Source organism: Pleurodeles waltl, chromosome 9 (assembly GCF_031143425.1).
Source record: "Pleurodeles waltl isolate 20211129_DDA chromosome 9, aPleWal1.hap1.20221129, whole genome shotgun sequence".
NCBI classification, from domain to species: domain Eukaryota; kingdom Metazoa; phylum Chordata; class Amphibia; order Caudata; family Salamandridae; genus Pleurodeles; species Pleurodeles waltl.
The window spans coordinates 456,518,815-456,534,369 of record NC_090448.1 but is presented as its reverse complement, the minus strand read 5'-3'; the positions used below and the strand labels follow the sequence as shown (position 1 = coordinate 456,534,369).

The 15,555-nt window shown below is 49.2% G+C and overlaps 1 protein-coding gene across 1 annotated transcript in view; it reads left to right on the top strand.

Moving 5' to 3' along the window:
- The window catches only part of TDRD9 (tudor domain containing 9), a 2,107,755-nt gene that overhangs the window by 1,418,300 nt on the left and 673,900 nt on the right, over positions 1–15,555 (top strand). The window contains exon 25 of the mRNA XM_069207577.1: positions 12,196–12,202. Within this exon, the coding sequence (XP_069063678.1) occupies positions 12,196–12,202 (7 nt within the window). The remainder of the gene's footprint in view (positions 1–12,195; positions 12,203–15,555) is intronic.

The following is a 15,555-nucleotide window of genomic DNA, read 5'->3' as shown; positions in this document are numbered from 1 at the left end:
GATGAGTAAAATGTTTCCATGTCGGTATACCTGCCAGCCGCTAGGTGGCGCCATGTGGCTCAGTGGTGGCTCCATCCTATCCCAGAAGTGTGGGTCGACCACGTATAAGCGCCACCCACCCTTACTTTCAGTGTCTTCAGAAGGAGAACAGCTCCCATTATTTGTTAGATTTGTGACAACTTATAACAACTTGATGGTGTGCAAGGGAACAAAGCTTCCACCTAAAACAAAAGGTTTCAAACCATGGCAAGACTGCAGAAAGCAGTCACGGCATGCATGAAGAGTGTCTTTATTGTCTGGGCTCAGCACATGACTCTAAGTCATGCAACAATTATGCCCTCACGCACCCAAAGGCGATCTGAGATCGGGGGGAAAAGCTGTAAGTTGCCAAACAGAGGGAGTTGCTGCTTTCACATAGATCTCGCTCACGCTCCAAGTCACAGACTTGGACTTGGTCTTGAGGTTGCCTACGTGACTTTAAACTTCATGCTTTAATTCCCCTGGTAAGTCCAAGGGCAAAGACCACGTTCCAAATAGAAGGGGCAAGGGCATCACAATGTCAGTCAAACTCCATTGAGGTTTGATCCCTCAGCTGATCCCGATGCTCCTGAATTTCGCTTACCACTGTCTACCCACAGCAGATCGAGGCCTTCAAGTAAGCCATGCTGCAGATTGTGTGTTTTACTGGCTCCCTCAGGTACACCTTAGGGCGCCATCCAGTCGTTACTGCTGGCAGGTCTAGAAGAGGCTGGACCACCAAGGAATTTTCCTGGTGGTGAAGCACCTGGCAGCATCATTGAATGCCATGGTGGACGAGATCAGCATCAGATTACGAGTGGCAGTTGCACCCGGAGGTGGCACAGGGTCTCTTCCATGAATGGAGAAAAACTTTGCTCGAATCCAGCTCTTCCTACTGCTGAGAAAATGCAGTGTCAGCACTTCTGCACATTGGAGTTTTCAAGGCTTCTCTCACTTGGAGACACGTACTGCCTCAATTGGAACTCCGGACTCCTGTATGCCCTTTTGCTGATCCCACTCATGCACCAACATCCCTAAGGAAATCAGGTCCGACCAGGCTCAAGTCATCCTAGTGGCTTGGTAGGTAATCTGGCGGTGGTGGAGATCAAGGGACTCTGGTCTCTGGTAAAGCATGGTTTATACGTTAATCTGGTGGTGGTGCTGCCCATTCATCTGGCTATGAATGTCCTCCTGATTTTCTTCAAAGTGGGGCTGATGCAGGCTCTCACAGACAACATGTGATACTACAATAAGCACGATTGGGTGGGTTCCTGTGCCAGGAAGCTCTGCACCTGTATATTTTCCTGATCACAAACTACCCATCAGAATGCTAAAGTGTACAAACCACATTGGGTAGATTAATAGTGGCATCTACATCCTGAAGTGGTTCATGGCATCTTTCTAGAGTGGGGAGAACCCTGGCTAGATCTTTTCACTGCGGTCGAGAACACAGTGTCAAAGGGTTTTACACATTGGAGTTTCTGCAAGAACACTTGTTAGGAGATGCATTTTGGATATCTCCTGCTCACCTTTCATCCCCTGTTTCTCCTACACTGAGTTCTGAAGAAGATAAGGAACAACCGGATCCAAGCCATCATAGTGGCTACGGATCTGTCCACTGATCAGGCTGCCACTTCACAAGAATCTCATGTATCCAAAACATAGCAGGGTCCCCCACCTGAATCTGATGAATGTTCACCTATATGTGTGGAGATTGAGTGGCAGCCCTTGACTACTGCTGCCGCTTGGTCTGCTGCCTGAAGTGGTGGATGTCATCTTTGCCAACAGGCATCCTTCCCTGAATTTTATTTCTCCAGTGCTATGGGACAAATTAGTGGTCTGCTATGGTGTCTGTAAAACTAGCTCCTTAAAAGTAAAGACAATGGAAATAATTTTGTTTATCTTATCTTTGACCCAGCAAGGCCTTTCATTGGGCACTGTTAAAGGTTATTTGTCCACCCTTCTAGCCATTCTATGTCCTTATTCAATCAGCTGTTGTGGTGAAACTTATTAAAGGTTTGACACACATATAACCTCCCAAACAGTTTGATTCTGATGGATACTTCTAACCATAGATTCCTCACCTTGTGAGTATCCCCTGCCAATAGACTGGGTTCCACAACCGAAAAAGCAGTGCTTCTGTGGGCAGGTGGGTGCCACCCTGTAACTTCATGCCGACTTTGTTCTGCCCCAGTAGTTATGAACAGAGCCACATATAAGCCAACCCATACATGTTTTTGTCTGTTTCTTTCTTTACACGCCTTCAGGCTCATATATGACACTCCGTTCTATTTGTTCATCTCTTCAAGGGACTATCTTGACTTTGTTTTCCAAATCTACCAATGTGCAAGGGAACAGGACACATCCTAAAACTAGTTTGAACCTAGAAGGAACTGTATTATACAAATGTCTCTGACAGATCCCCATGAGGTGCACCTCAGGTGTTTGTATTCAGTGCACAACTCAAAGGCCTGCAAAAGCTCTGCCCAAGTGATCCTGCAAAAGCTCTGCCCAAGTGATTCTGCAGGCCATCAGAGAACACAAGGCAAAGCTCTGTGTTGAAACACCGGAAGACTACATGCAGGCCCCCCCCTCCCAATCAAAGTTGAGAGATCAGTCACTCCGGCTCCTGAATTTGTTCCTGTGACAGTCTTGCATTGCAATTGAAGTCTTTGGGTATTTCTAGTAGGACTCTGCCTCTTCCTGCCACTCGTTATCACCAGAGAAGGCGTGAGGGGGTTGCTGTGCCACTCGTTCTCACGCCTGTTCCTCCTAGGAGCCAATGCCAGACCTGGTCCCGATGCACCCTGACTTTCCCGGTCCATTGACGACATTGCAGCAGATTAAAATATTATGGAGGCCCTTCTGTGCAGGTTTGGCAAGCTTTCAGCTCTGTCTGGTGCGCCTTCTGGCCCCATGGATCCGCAGGAGCCTCTAATCAGTTTATTGCTTCTGCCGCTACCTCAAACCTGCTTTGGGTTTCGCACACATATCACTGCCAACTTCGATTCCAGCACCAAAGTTTGCATTAGACCGATTATCAACATGGGCACTAACGCCAACGGCATCGGAGGAGAATCTTCAACCTATTGTGGTGTCTGACTCCAAACCAAATTCATCTCAACCTTGACCGAGGATTTACCACAGTCCCGAAGCGTCACATTCAATATAAGTCAGTCCAATTTAAATACAACACAGTTACCTTACATTTGCGCTCAGACACTGTACCTACTTTTTAGCTTGGATATCACCCATAAGTCTTATGGAGACTATGATGGGGTGATGGGGACGGGTTTGCCCCCACACTGTGATGATGAAAACTGCTATGTGGACCAGCGAGATTCAGATGGTCTTGACAGCTGACTCAATACTTTCTCCTTTTTCTAAATGCAGCCTGCAAAAGGTCAAATTGAAGGTGCTTACACTAGTCCAGGTTCTTCTTGCCCTGGACTTCGGATCCTGGATATTGGTGTTGTACCAGTGTGGTCCTACTTGTGTCTCATGGCTGGCCAGGGGCATTTTCAGTTTGTGCTGCCCTTTGGCCTCACCATTGCTCCTCTGATATTTACTAAAGGGAGGGTGGTAGGCACAGCACATCTGTGAGAAAGTAGCCTCTTTCTAGCATGGTTACCCCCACTTTTGGCCTGTTTGTGAGTGTGTGTCAGTGTGTTTTTACTGTGTCACTGGGATCCTGCTAGCCAGGACCCAGGTGCTCATAGATAAAAACCTATATGTCAGTATGTTTTTGCCTGTCTCACTGGGACCATGCTAGCCAGGACCCCAGTGCTCATACAACATTACTGAGGCACTCGTTGATCTAATATCGTTTACCAAACAATTGTTTTAGCAATTCCTATTTTCAATACTGTGCAATTGTTAAACATTAAGCCAAATTAAAGAGAGGCAGTAACAAAAGTATTCCAAACCCCAAAGTCCTCATATATGATATTATATTTTTTATCCAGGATCCGTTTTGCCGTACTATTACACGAAAAGGAAAGAAAAAGATTTTTCAAACCAGAGTTATTCAATACAAAAATTATTCAATATTTATAATTCCATTGATTCATAACCATTGTCCTCTCATCAAATGTTCCTGTATATCTACACTTTCAATGTTCGAATTAGAAGTCTGTTCTTTATATAACAAAATAACCGAAAATTAAGTCCATGTTATTCTCCTAATTCATTGTACTAGAGAGTAAATCAGACATCCATCCTCCTTATAGGTTACTCCATAATGAAATGTCCACGTTTCCTATAACGATCTCACAGCCAACACTTGTTCCGTCACTTGACTTCATCAGGGCTGTAACTCAGTCGTTTACCGTCCTAGGTATCAAAATTTATGAGAAACAGTAGATGTAATCAACAACATAGATTAATAAATCTCAATCAAATCTATTCATTCTGAAACAAGAAGATTGGATGAAAGAGCCCCACTCCATGACAAATTACCCTAAAAGTATAGCAAAACTCAGAATAATAACCTGTTAGTATAAATGAACACAGCAGTGACACCCATCAAGACCAAATCAAAGGTCACCAATAGTGCAAAACCTATAGTTACCAATGTCAAATTGAAAGAGACCACAGTGTTTGTATTAATAAGTGAATCAAGTAGCTAGTTTACTGTCACACTCTAAATAGAAACCAAAATCAAAACCAAAATAACTACCTGCCACACTAAACCAATTTAAAAGTACCTCAAATAAGGAGTGTTTCTTTGATCTGCAATTTATCCTTCCAAGCACTGCCAGTTACTCCGTGATCACACAAGTATATTCTGAAGAAAACGCCGTTCCAATTGCAGCAAACCACTGTAAAATAAATGTGGTATAATCGTTTGAATATATGACTCGAAACAACCTAATCAAATTAGCTCCAATGTATATTACAATCTCCCAACTGCCTCGTGAAAGTTAAATATCCTATCACATAAAAAATACTAAGGTACCTGAAAGGGCTTAACTAAATTTCACCAAGAACGCCCACTTCGGAAATAACAGTCTTCCTGAAATGCGTTACAAGCGGACGCTCTACATTCACTACCAAGGGATAACTGGACCTGGTGTAAGTACCCAAGGTACCCACTACAAACCAGGCCAGCCTCCTACAACATCATAGTAGGTTGGGCATACCAGTCCTCTCCTAAGTTGATGACTGTTTGTTGAACGAGGTCTCTTCACAGTCAGTCATAGACCACCTACAGACAATTGCAACCTTTTGACATAGTTGAAGTTCACTGCCAAGACTCAGAAGTCACACTTAACTCATTAGCATAGGCTGTTCTTCATTGGAGCCTTCCTGTATATGATAGAGTTCCAGGTTTCCCCTCCAAAGAAAGCCCAGGACATTCAGGCCTTGGTGCTGCACCCATCAGGTAGATCCGTTGCTAGCCAAACTGTCATATGTGTTGTTTGTTTGCTTGGTGTAATTGGGACGAGGAAGGAAAGGGAGATAAGAATGTACCAAGGCATAAAAATAATGAGTGAATGTACATATAAGCAACTTGTGTATATGAAGGCAATAAGCATAAGTAGTTCTAAACATACATCTTATTACATCTCCCTCCTTATAATTAATATTAAACAAATTATACAATTTATCATACAAAGTCTCTCGGCCCATATATATATATATTTTTAATTGTTTTTATTGACATTTTGCTTTACGCTTCTTCGATACATATTATCACAGTAGTGTACTTGCTTCAAGGCACGAGTCATAGTCCAATTGCATATATCATATGCAAGCATATTTAGTACACAAGTAAGGCAAGCGTTTTAATCCTTTATCTGCTTAAACGCCATGTATCTGTGTCCATCCCCGCTCTTAATTGCCTCGCTTGTACTTCCCCCTGCCAACTTTCAGAAGCTCACGTACCTTATTCTAGAGTCTACGTCTTCAACCTTGCGCTAATGGGGTGAGTCCGCTCTGGAGGAGGGTTCATTGAACAGGGATGGAGGTGTTGTGACAACTCAGGTGAGCTCTTCACCTCTCTAACTTCCTTTCCCAGCAGACCACTCCCTAGTCTAGGCTGTCCGCCCCATTGGTTAGTGTCTCAGTGTATCTTGTGGTAGGGTCTGGGCGCTCCCATCCACCTTACGGCCATGCTCCAATTTATCCTCCGCTCCGCAGTTAATCACCTTTCGTCACCAGCACCCCGGTATCATGTTGGTCAGCACCGATGACGATATCTGTGCGCACTGCAACCACACTCCTTCCCTGGGCCCCCGGGTTAACTCCCTCTTCTAGTGTACGCCCTTCCCATGCGTCAGTATCTCCCCCCAGATTGGGGCGAGTGGGAGTTGACGTATTCCCCGTGCCTCCTCTCGTCTCACAACCTGCAACTCAGCTCTTGCCCATGCTGTCACATCTCGCATCCAATCCCCCAAAGGTGGGCCCCTAGGCGACTTCCAACATATGGCGATTGGACGCCTAAGGAGTGCCAAAGCCAGGTCCAGGAATCTACTGCCAACCTTCCCAGTGGGCAGCTCGGTTCTCAGGCTCAAAAGGCAGAGAGGGGTCCAACTCCATTCCTACGTCCAGTGCTCTGCCTAGTTCATCTAGCACCACTCTCCAGCATCGTTGTATCACAGGGCAGAGCCATACCATGTGGTCCAAGTCCACGTCAAGTCTACCACATTTGGGGCTCGTCCTAGGGTCTCCCCCATATGAGTTGTAACCTATGTGGCGTGAGGTACGCTCTATGGATGTAGTTGTACTGTATGTATCTGAGGCGGGTGTTCCGTGACACCCTTCGGTGTTAATAATATCCGCCACTCCGCATCAGTCAAGTCTCTCCTCAACGTTTCCTCCCACTTCTCCCGAAGAGGTTGTAGAGAGCCCAAAGTGTCCTCAATCTGGGCCCTGTAAAGTTTGGTGACGAGTTGAGTGTCTCCCCCTAAGGTCAGTAATAGGTGAAGAATCCCGTGTGTTTCCGGCTCCACATTAACTGTAGACCAGTATTCCCGTATTTGATGTGTCAAGGATTGATACAGCAAGAACTGCCCACTTGGGACGCCACGCTCCTCAATCATATTAGCAAAGGTTCGTAACACTCTATCATGGAAGAAGTCGCCCAGTGATTCCACCCCTGCTCCCGTCCAGGCGTTTAACTGAGCCCCCATAAGTGGGTAAACTGTGGTACCTCGCGCCACCGCCGTCAGTGGCAACGCCGGGGAGTAAGCTACCTTTGTTCCCATACGTCGCATACATTTCCTCCAGCAGGAGAGTGCCACCATCATTAGGACGTTCCTCACCTGAGGATTTATTCGGTGGCCAAGCATTTGTGCTAGTATTAAATCTCCATTCATCTCGCCGCCAGTTGTGGCACAGTCCAGGCGTCCCTTCCCAGCACACCACCTGGAGATCCACTGTAGTTGGCACAACAGGTAATAATGTTCAAAATCTGCCCCCAGTCCACTCTCCATCGCCGGACGGCAGAGAGTAGATAGAGTGGTACGTCTGCGCCTCCATCCCAAATAAGCTCCCACAGCAGTGTGTTCAGCTCCCTGAACCAACCCGCAGAGATAATCACTGGGAGGTTGGTGAAATAATAAAGGAGGCGGGGCAGCATGATCATTTTGGATAGAGACACTCTGGCCATTGTGGATAATTTAAGAGATCGCCAGAACCCCACAGAAGCTCTCAATGAACGGAGTGCCTTACCAAGGTTACCTTCACGGAGGTCCTTCAAGTCATGGAAAACCTGGATACCCAAGTACTTAAAGGTGCGGGAAGCCCACACAATATCTGCAGGGCAGGTGGATGGTTGTTCTTCACCCGCCGTCCACGGAAAGACATACGGCTTGCCTCTGTTTAGTCGAAGGCCTGAGTAGCCGCCAAAGGTTTCCAGTCTCGCTAACGCCCAAGGCAGGCCAGTTAAGCCATCCCTTAGGTATATTAATATGTCATCTGCGTAGAGTGAAATATTATGTTCAGCCAGTCCCCACAGCACGCCTCTACCCTTACCCTCAATACGGAACTGGGCCGCCAGTGGCTCAATGGCAAGTGCAAACAATAATGGGGACAGCGGACATCCCTGCCTAGTGCCCCTAAATATGGCGGTATGCTGCCGACCCGCCCGTCCTCACCCTCGCCTCCTGTACAGAAAATTGACCCATCGCACCCATCCTTCACCCAGGCCCATCCTTAGCATCACAGTTCTCAGGTAGTCCCAGCGTATCGAAGGCCTTCTCAAAGTCTATCGGCAAGAGCACTGCCCCCGGTGGCCTCTCCGCCTGTGACATGTGTAGAAGCGCAAACAGTCGCCTAAGGTTGAGAGAAGTATTACGTGCCGGTATGAACCCATTTTGGTCATCGTGTATTAGGTTGGATATATGCTGGGCTAACTGGTTGGCCAGGATTTTGCTTAGGATCTTAAAGTCGCAGTTTAACATTGAGAGCGGCCGGAACTGAGTCACCGATACCTCCCTGGATTCGAGCTTGGGGAGGGGAACCACCAAAGCCTCCCTCATTGACTCGGGAAGGTAAACCCCGCTGGAGCACCTCTGCATACAATTCAACCAGTAGGGGTGCTAGAATATGCAAGTATTTCTTGTAAAACTCCATAGGAAGCCCGTCTGTGCCTGGCGTCTTACCCACGGCCAACTGTGTGATGGCATCCTTAATTTCCTCTAGTGTTACCGGCCGACCCAATGGGTCCCTGTCCTCTAACGCAAGGGTTCGTAGTGGTAGTGAACGTAAGTAACCGCGGTCTAGCCACCTCCGCCTGCCTGTAAAGGAATATGTAATAATTCTGGAAGGCCTCGTTAATATCAGCCGGTCTGAACAACCGCACCCCTCTCATCTCCCGAACACTCATTATTAGCGCACCCTCTCCACTGGGCCTCACTAACCACACCAACATCTTGCCCGATCTACCCTCCTCTGCCTGTATAGACGTCAAGTACCTCTGCATGTTATGGCAGCGTAACTGTTCCTCAGTCTGACCATGTCATGTGACTTCCTTGCGTCAACCAATCTGTGTTGTGCTGCCAAATCAGTACCCCCATCTCTTTACTCGTCGTAGATGATCTTTTCTAAGCGAGTAAGTTCTCGCTCCAGAGTACGCTTAACCCCAACTGTCTGCCCCATACAGTGCCCCCTGGTTGCGACCTTAAGCGATTCCCATTCTACATGCCTACCTGTAGAGGACCCTTTGTTGATATTAATGTGGTCCATGAGGTAAGTGCGAAGGCCAAGTCTTCCAGTGCAGCCAGTCCCAGCCTGCACACTGGTATAGGAGGCCTGGTTTCCGCACTTCTCCATGTCAGGAGCAGCGGATTGTGGTCAGAGAGGGTACGCCCCAAATATTCAGTGTGTGTGATTCCAAGAGCTATGGCTGCTGTACACACCACCCTGTCTATTCTGGTATGAAGCTGATGCAGGCCTGAATAGTGGGAGTAGTCTCTTTCCCCCAGGTGCTGATTCCGCCATATGTCTTCTAATCCCTAACATTGCATCCAGTCCCGTAAGCCTTTGGCTATCTTGTGTGATAGTGCTCCTGCGAGTGGAGGAGTGGAACGGTCCAGCTCAGTGTCCAGCACACCGTTAAAGTCCCCTCCAAACATTAGTTCACCCCCCTGCTGTCTAGTAAGGTGGCTCTAGAGGCGCTACATAAAAGGAAGCTGGTCTTGGTTAGGGGCATATATACTGCTCAGCACCACCGGCGTCCCATACAGCCAGCCCTCCACCATCACAAATCTACCCTCCTGGTCTACATCAGTGGTTAAGACTTCAAATGGGACCCCTGCTCTGATCCACACCAGCGCCCCTCGTGCAAAAGCAGAATACGTGGTCGCAAATACTTGCCCTCTCCATCTGCGCCTAAGCTTATCAGCCGCTCCGGAGGTAAGGTGGGTATATGTACTCCCCTTCTTTTCAAGTATGATAAGATTCTGTGCCGTTTGATCAGCGACCCCATCCCCCGTATGTTCCAAGTTAGAAAATTATATTCTGCCATATCAGAGTAGCTACGTCAGAGTGGATTACCCACCCTTCCCATGGCCTCCATCCCCAGTCCCCGCCCCCCACCTCCCTCGCCTTCAATATCCTTTTTGAATAAGTGAACCTCAACCCATTGCGCAGAACCAAAACATACAACTGCAAACCCCAACTCCCCCTCCCCAGGACCCATCTAAAACAGTAGGTCGCCCAATGAACAGTGCAGTGGCACAACTGAAGCAGTCTGTGTTCTAGCCATTCTCCGCTCAATGGCTGAGAAACCACTAAAAAGGGCCGGGGTGGGCTCCAAAGCCAGGGCCTTGTACTCAAGTCATCATCCTCACCTCAGGGCCATTGCCTTAAAGTTTATTTCAAACCAGTTCATCTGCGGTTTGAGGGGTCACCCTAGGGACTCCATCCGAACAGCGGGAGCCCGTCTCTGAAGAAACAGATGCACAGTCCCAGTCCCCTTCGCTAGCCTCCTCTGGAGAGTTCACTTCACTGTATTATGCCACTGCCTCTAATGCTGCTTTCTTTGTGGATTCCTTCTGGGCCAGGGTCGGTTCCATGTGCAGTCAATACTTGCATCACTGTCTTCTTGAACCTCTGCGACCCCGGCGTGCCACACGGTCCGTTGTGGCACGGAGGCTCCCTCTGGTCCCACGTGCCTTCAGCCACTCCCAGGCCTCGTCCGGGGTCTGGAAGAATACAGTCTGGTCCTTGGAGATCACCCTCAATCTGGCCGGGAACAGGCGGGAGTACTGAATCCCTTCCTCCCGTAGGGCCCTTTTCACCACCATAAAGGAGGCCTGCTTGTTCTGCACCTCAATTGTGAAGTCTGGGAACAGAGTCACCACTCCGTTTGCCACCTTGAAAGGTCCAGTCTCTCTGTCTTTCTCAGTAGCACGTCCCTATCTTTATAGTGCAGTAATTTAACCACAACCACTCGGAGTGGTCTCCCCGGTGCCAGTGGTCTTGAGGGCACCCGGTGTAACTGCTCCAGCGTGAAGAAAGGAGTAAGTTGCTCCAGGGCCACATCTGTACGCAGCCACCCCTCCAGAAAGGACACCATGTCCGTGCCCTCCGCACCTTCCGGAAGACCAACAATTCTTACGTTGTTCCTGCTGCTCTGGCCCTCGGCTTCCTCCACTCTGCGCTCCAGGCGTTGGACCCGGTCTGCCAGCTGCAGTACTATGGCTGTGAGTTCCTCCTGCTTTGGTGAAAGTTCTGCCAGCGCGGTTTCCGTCTCTTGGACCCTATCCACCAGTTTTTGGTGGTCGGCTCTCAACAGGCCCACCTCCACTGCTACTTGGCCAATGTCATGCTGGAGCGTCGTTTTGGTATCCTCTATTGCCCCAAGAATCCTATCTAGGGTTGCCTGCACTGGTGGCTGTGCGGTACCCTCCATGGTCCCTTGATTTTGTTTTCCTGCGTATTTGCGGGCTTGCGCCTTGCCCTTACTCCTGCTTCTGGAGTTCATCCGAGTCTCGGGGGCCACTCACCAAAAGTTCACGCGGCCTGGTTCCACTCCACTCCAAAAATCCAACACTACCACCAGCAGTTCATTTCCAGGACTCCCCACTTTAAACTGTACTTCCGTTGTTTTCAATAGGCCAGCAGGTAGGCCAGCAGGATCATGTGTTGACCACTTAGAAGTTGACCATTTGTGCCCAGGCAAGTTTCCCCCACAAGGAGTCAGCTGCCTCTCGCAGTCTCCTAGTGCTTCGTCGAGGGACCCGTCCCTTGGGGCAGCAGATCACCCAGTGCAAGCCCCCCTCGTCCTTTTCGGCCAGTCGTCCGCTCCGCTTCCCTCTGTTGGGCCGTGCGGCCAGTCCGTGACTCCCCCGGCACTCGCCAATCCTCACTGGTACCGCCTCACGCGAAAGGCGATTAACAAGGAGAATGGGGGGTGGAGGCCACATCATCTCCTCAGGACCCCTCTCCGTTCTGACGGGGCTGATCGTCACTTATACTCTCCTCCAGCCCCGGGCCCCCGCTGCCCAACCGCCGTGCCAGCTCCTCCTTTCATGCGCGTCCTCCGGGGCCGAGCACTCTCCCTTGGCCGGCTTCCCCTCGCGCGAGGCCGCCGACTCTGCTCTTCCCGCGCTCTCCGCTCAGAGCATACCAGAGCTCATCAGACTGGCCCCGGCGGTGCCACCTTGTGTCTTGGTGGCCTCCCGTCGCTCAGGTCCGGGCTCCAGCCCTAGGAGGGATCGATTCAATGAGGATTAATGTTAGGCCTGGACGGAGCCGCGGTTTCACGCGTCCGCCATCTTGGCCAGGCTAGCCACGCCCCCGTCTCTCGGCCCATATGATGTAGATTTCAGTATTTTAGTGTTATGGTCATTGCTCTTCATGTCTGATGTTAGACTGAGAGCTGTTTTCTTGACTGTTTGGTAGTTCTTGATGAAATGTAGCAAGTGTATCCAAATAACAAACTTGCCCATTTTCTAACCTTACAACATTATTTTTTACTTCAACTATAAACTTGGAGTTACTCACTTTTTCCGCCATCTTAAGTTGGTTGCTTAATCAGCTTCCAGTCACCTTTTGACCAGTGCTGTTAACTCCATGTTTTACATCATACCAGTTTTATACTTCTTATGATCAGTATTTGCCTTCTCACATTGCAGGGATTTATAGGAACACTTTCTCTTTCTCCAGTTTAGCTGGGACAAACTTTTGAACAAAGATTTCTACCCTTTGGTAAAACGAATTGGGATACTCCTATAACTAAATTAGCTGCTGTGTGATAAGACAATAGAAGTTCTTGTATACAGTTTTCTACCTAATGTCCATTTCTAATTACCCATTGTTGGACCTGGCCTTTTGACAGGGTAATTCCCCAAATGTTTTGCCTCTTTCCTCCTTATTTTTCTGACCCTGGTTGGCTGACGTTATGACTCAGCACTTTTTCACAGCTAATCAGTGCTAAAGTGCATGTGCTCTCCCTTGTGAACTTGGTATGATTTACTTATACCTAATTGGCATATTTAATTTACCTATAAGTCCCTTGTAAAGTGGTATCCCTATACGCAGAGCCTGTAAATTAAATTCTACTAGTGGGCCTGCAGCGCTGCTTGTGCCACCCACTGTAGTAGCCTTTCAAACCTGTCTCAGGCCTGCTGGTGCAGGGCCTGTGTGCGCAGTTTTCTGCCACAGGAACCTGGCATCTAAATTTACTTGCCAGGCTCAGAATTCCCCCTCTACTACATGTAAGTCACCCCTAAGGTAGGCCCTAGCTAGCCCTATGGGCAGGGTGCCTTGTATGTAGAGGGCAGGACATGTGCCCAGTAATGTGGCCTGTCCTTGTAGTGACAAACAGCCTATTTGGTTTCTTACTGCTGTGAGTGCTACCTTCTTATAGGATTGCATTGGAAATGCTCTGCCTTATGTGGAAGGGGTTGTAAGAAAGTACCATCTTGCCTAGCATGTTAGCCCCATTTTTACTTGTGTGTCAGTTTGTTTTTGCCTGTCTCACTGGGATCCTGCTAGCCAGGACCCCAGTGCTCATAGTTTGTGGCCGGAATGTGTTCCCTGTGTGGTGCCTAACTGTGTCACTGAGGCTCTGCTAACCAGAACCTCGGTGCTTATGCTCTCTCTGCCTTTAAAAATGTCACTGCAGGCTAGTGACCATTTTTACCAATTCTGATTGGCACACTGGAACACTCTTATAATTCCCTAGTATATGGTGCCTAGGCACCCAGGGTATTGGGGTTTCAGGAGATCCCTATGGGCTGCAGCATTACTTTTTCCACCCATAGGGAGCTCAGACCATTCTTACACAGGACTGCCACTGCAGCCTGAGTGAAACAACGTCCACGTTATTTCACAGCCATTTTACACTACACAGAAGTAACTTATAAGTCACCTATATGTCTAACCCTCACTTAGTGAAGGTTAGGTGCAAAGTTACTAAGTGTGAGGGCATCCTGACACTAGCCAAGGTGCCCCCACATAGTTCAGGGCAATTTCCCCAGACTTTGTGAGTTTGGGGACACCATTACACGCGTGCACTACATATAGGTCACTACCTATATGTAGCATCACAATGGTAACTCCGAATATGGCCATGTAACATGTCGAAGATCATGGAATTGTCCCCCACATGCCAAATCTGTTATTGGGGTGCCAATCCCATGCATCCCCGGGGCTCCAGCATGGACCCCCAGTACTGCTAAACTAGCTCTCGGGGGTTTTCGCTGCAGCTACCGCTGCTCCCAACCCACAGACAGGCTTCTGCCCTCCTGGGGTCTGCGCAGCCCAGTCCCAAGAAGGCAGAACAAAGTATTTCCTCTGAGAGAGGGTGTTACACCCTCTCCCTTTGGAAATAGGTGTTAAGGGCTGGGGATGAGTAGCCTTCCCCAGCCTCTGGAAATGCTTTGAAGGGCACAGATGGTGCCCTCCTTGCATAAGCCAGTCTACACTGGTTCAGGGATCCCCCAGCCCCAACTGTGGTGCGCAACTGGACAAAAGAAAGGGGAGTGACCACTCCCCTGTCCATCACCACCCCAGGGGTGGTGCCTAGAGCTCCTCCAGTGTGTCCCAGACCTCTGCCATCTTGAATGCAGAGGTGTGATGGCACAATTGAGGCCTCTGAGTGGCCAGTGCCAGCAGGTGACGTCAGAGACCCCTCCTGATAGGTGCTTACCTGACTAGGTGGCCAGTCCTTCTCTGAGGGCTATTTAGGGTCTCTCCTGTGGGCTTCTCTTCAGATAACAAATGCAAGAGCTCACCAGAGTCCCTCTGCATCTCCCTCTTCGACTTCTGCCAAGGATCGACCGCTGACTGCTCCAGGACGCCTGCAAAACTGCAACAAGTAGCAAGAATACTACCAGCGACATTGTAGCACCTAATCCTGCCGGCTTTCTCGACGGTTTCCTGGTGGTGCATGCTCTGTGGGCTGTCTGCCTTCACCCTGCACTGGAAGCCAAGAAGAAATCTCCGTGGGTCGACAGAATCTTCCCCCTGCTACCGCAGACACCAAACTTCTGCTTCACCGGTCCTCTGCGTCCTCTCTCATCTTGACAAGCGTGGTCCCTGTAACACAAGAGCTGGATCCAAGTGACCCCAACAGTCCAGTGGTCCATCTGTCCAAATTTGGTGGAGGTAAGTCCTTGCCCCCCCCACGCCAGACAGTAATCCTGTGTACTGTGTGAGCTGCAGCTGCTAGGGCTTCTGTGCACTTTTGCAAGGAATCCTTCGAGCACAGCCCAGGTCCCCAGCACTCCGTCCTGCATTGCTCAACTCGCTGAGTTGACCACTGGCTTCGTGGGACCCTCCTTTGTAGTGTTGAGACGACCGCCATGCTCAGTTTACTTGAACCCGTGTTCAAGTGCTTCTGCGGCTGCTGCCTGCTTCTGCGTGGGCTCTCTATGTTGCTGAGCGCCCCCTTTGTCCCCACCTCCAAGGGGCGACCTCCTGGTCCTTCCTGGGCCCGGGCAGCACCCATTTTCTTCAACTGCGACCTTTGCAGCTAGCAAGGCTTGTTTGTGGTCTTTCTGCGTGGAAACAACTCTGCATCCTCCAGCACGCCGTAGGACATCTTCTGTGCAAAGGAGAAGTTCCTGGCATCTTCCGTTGTTG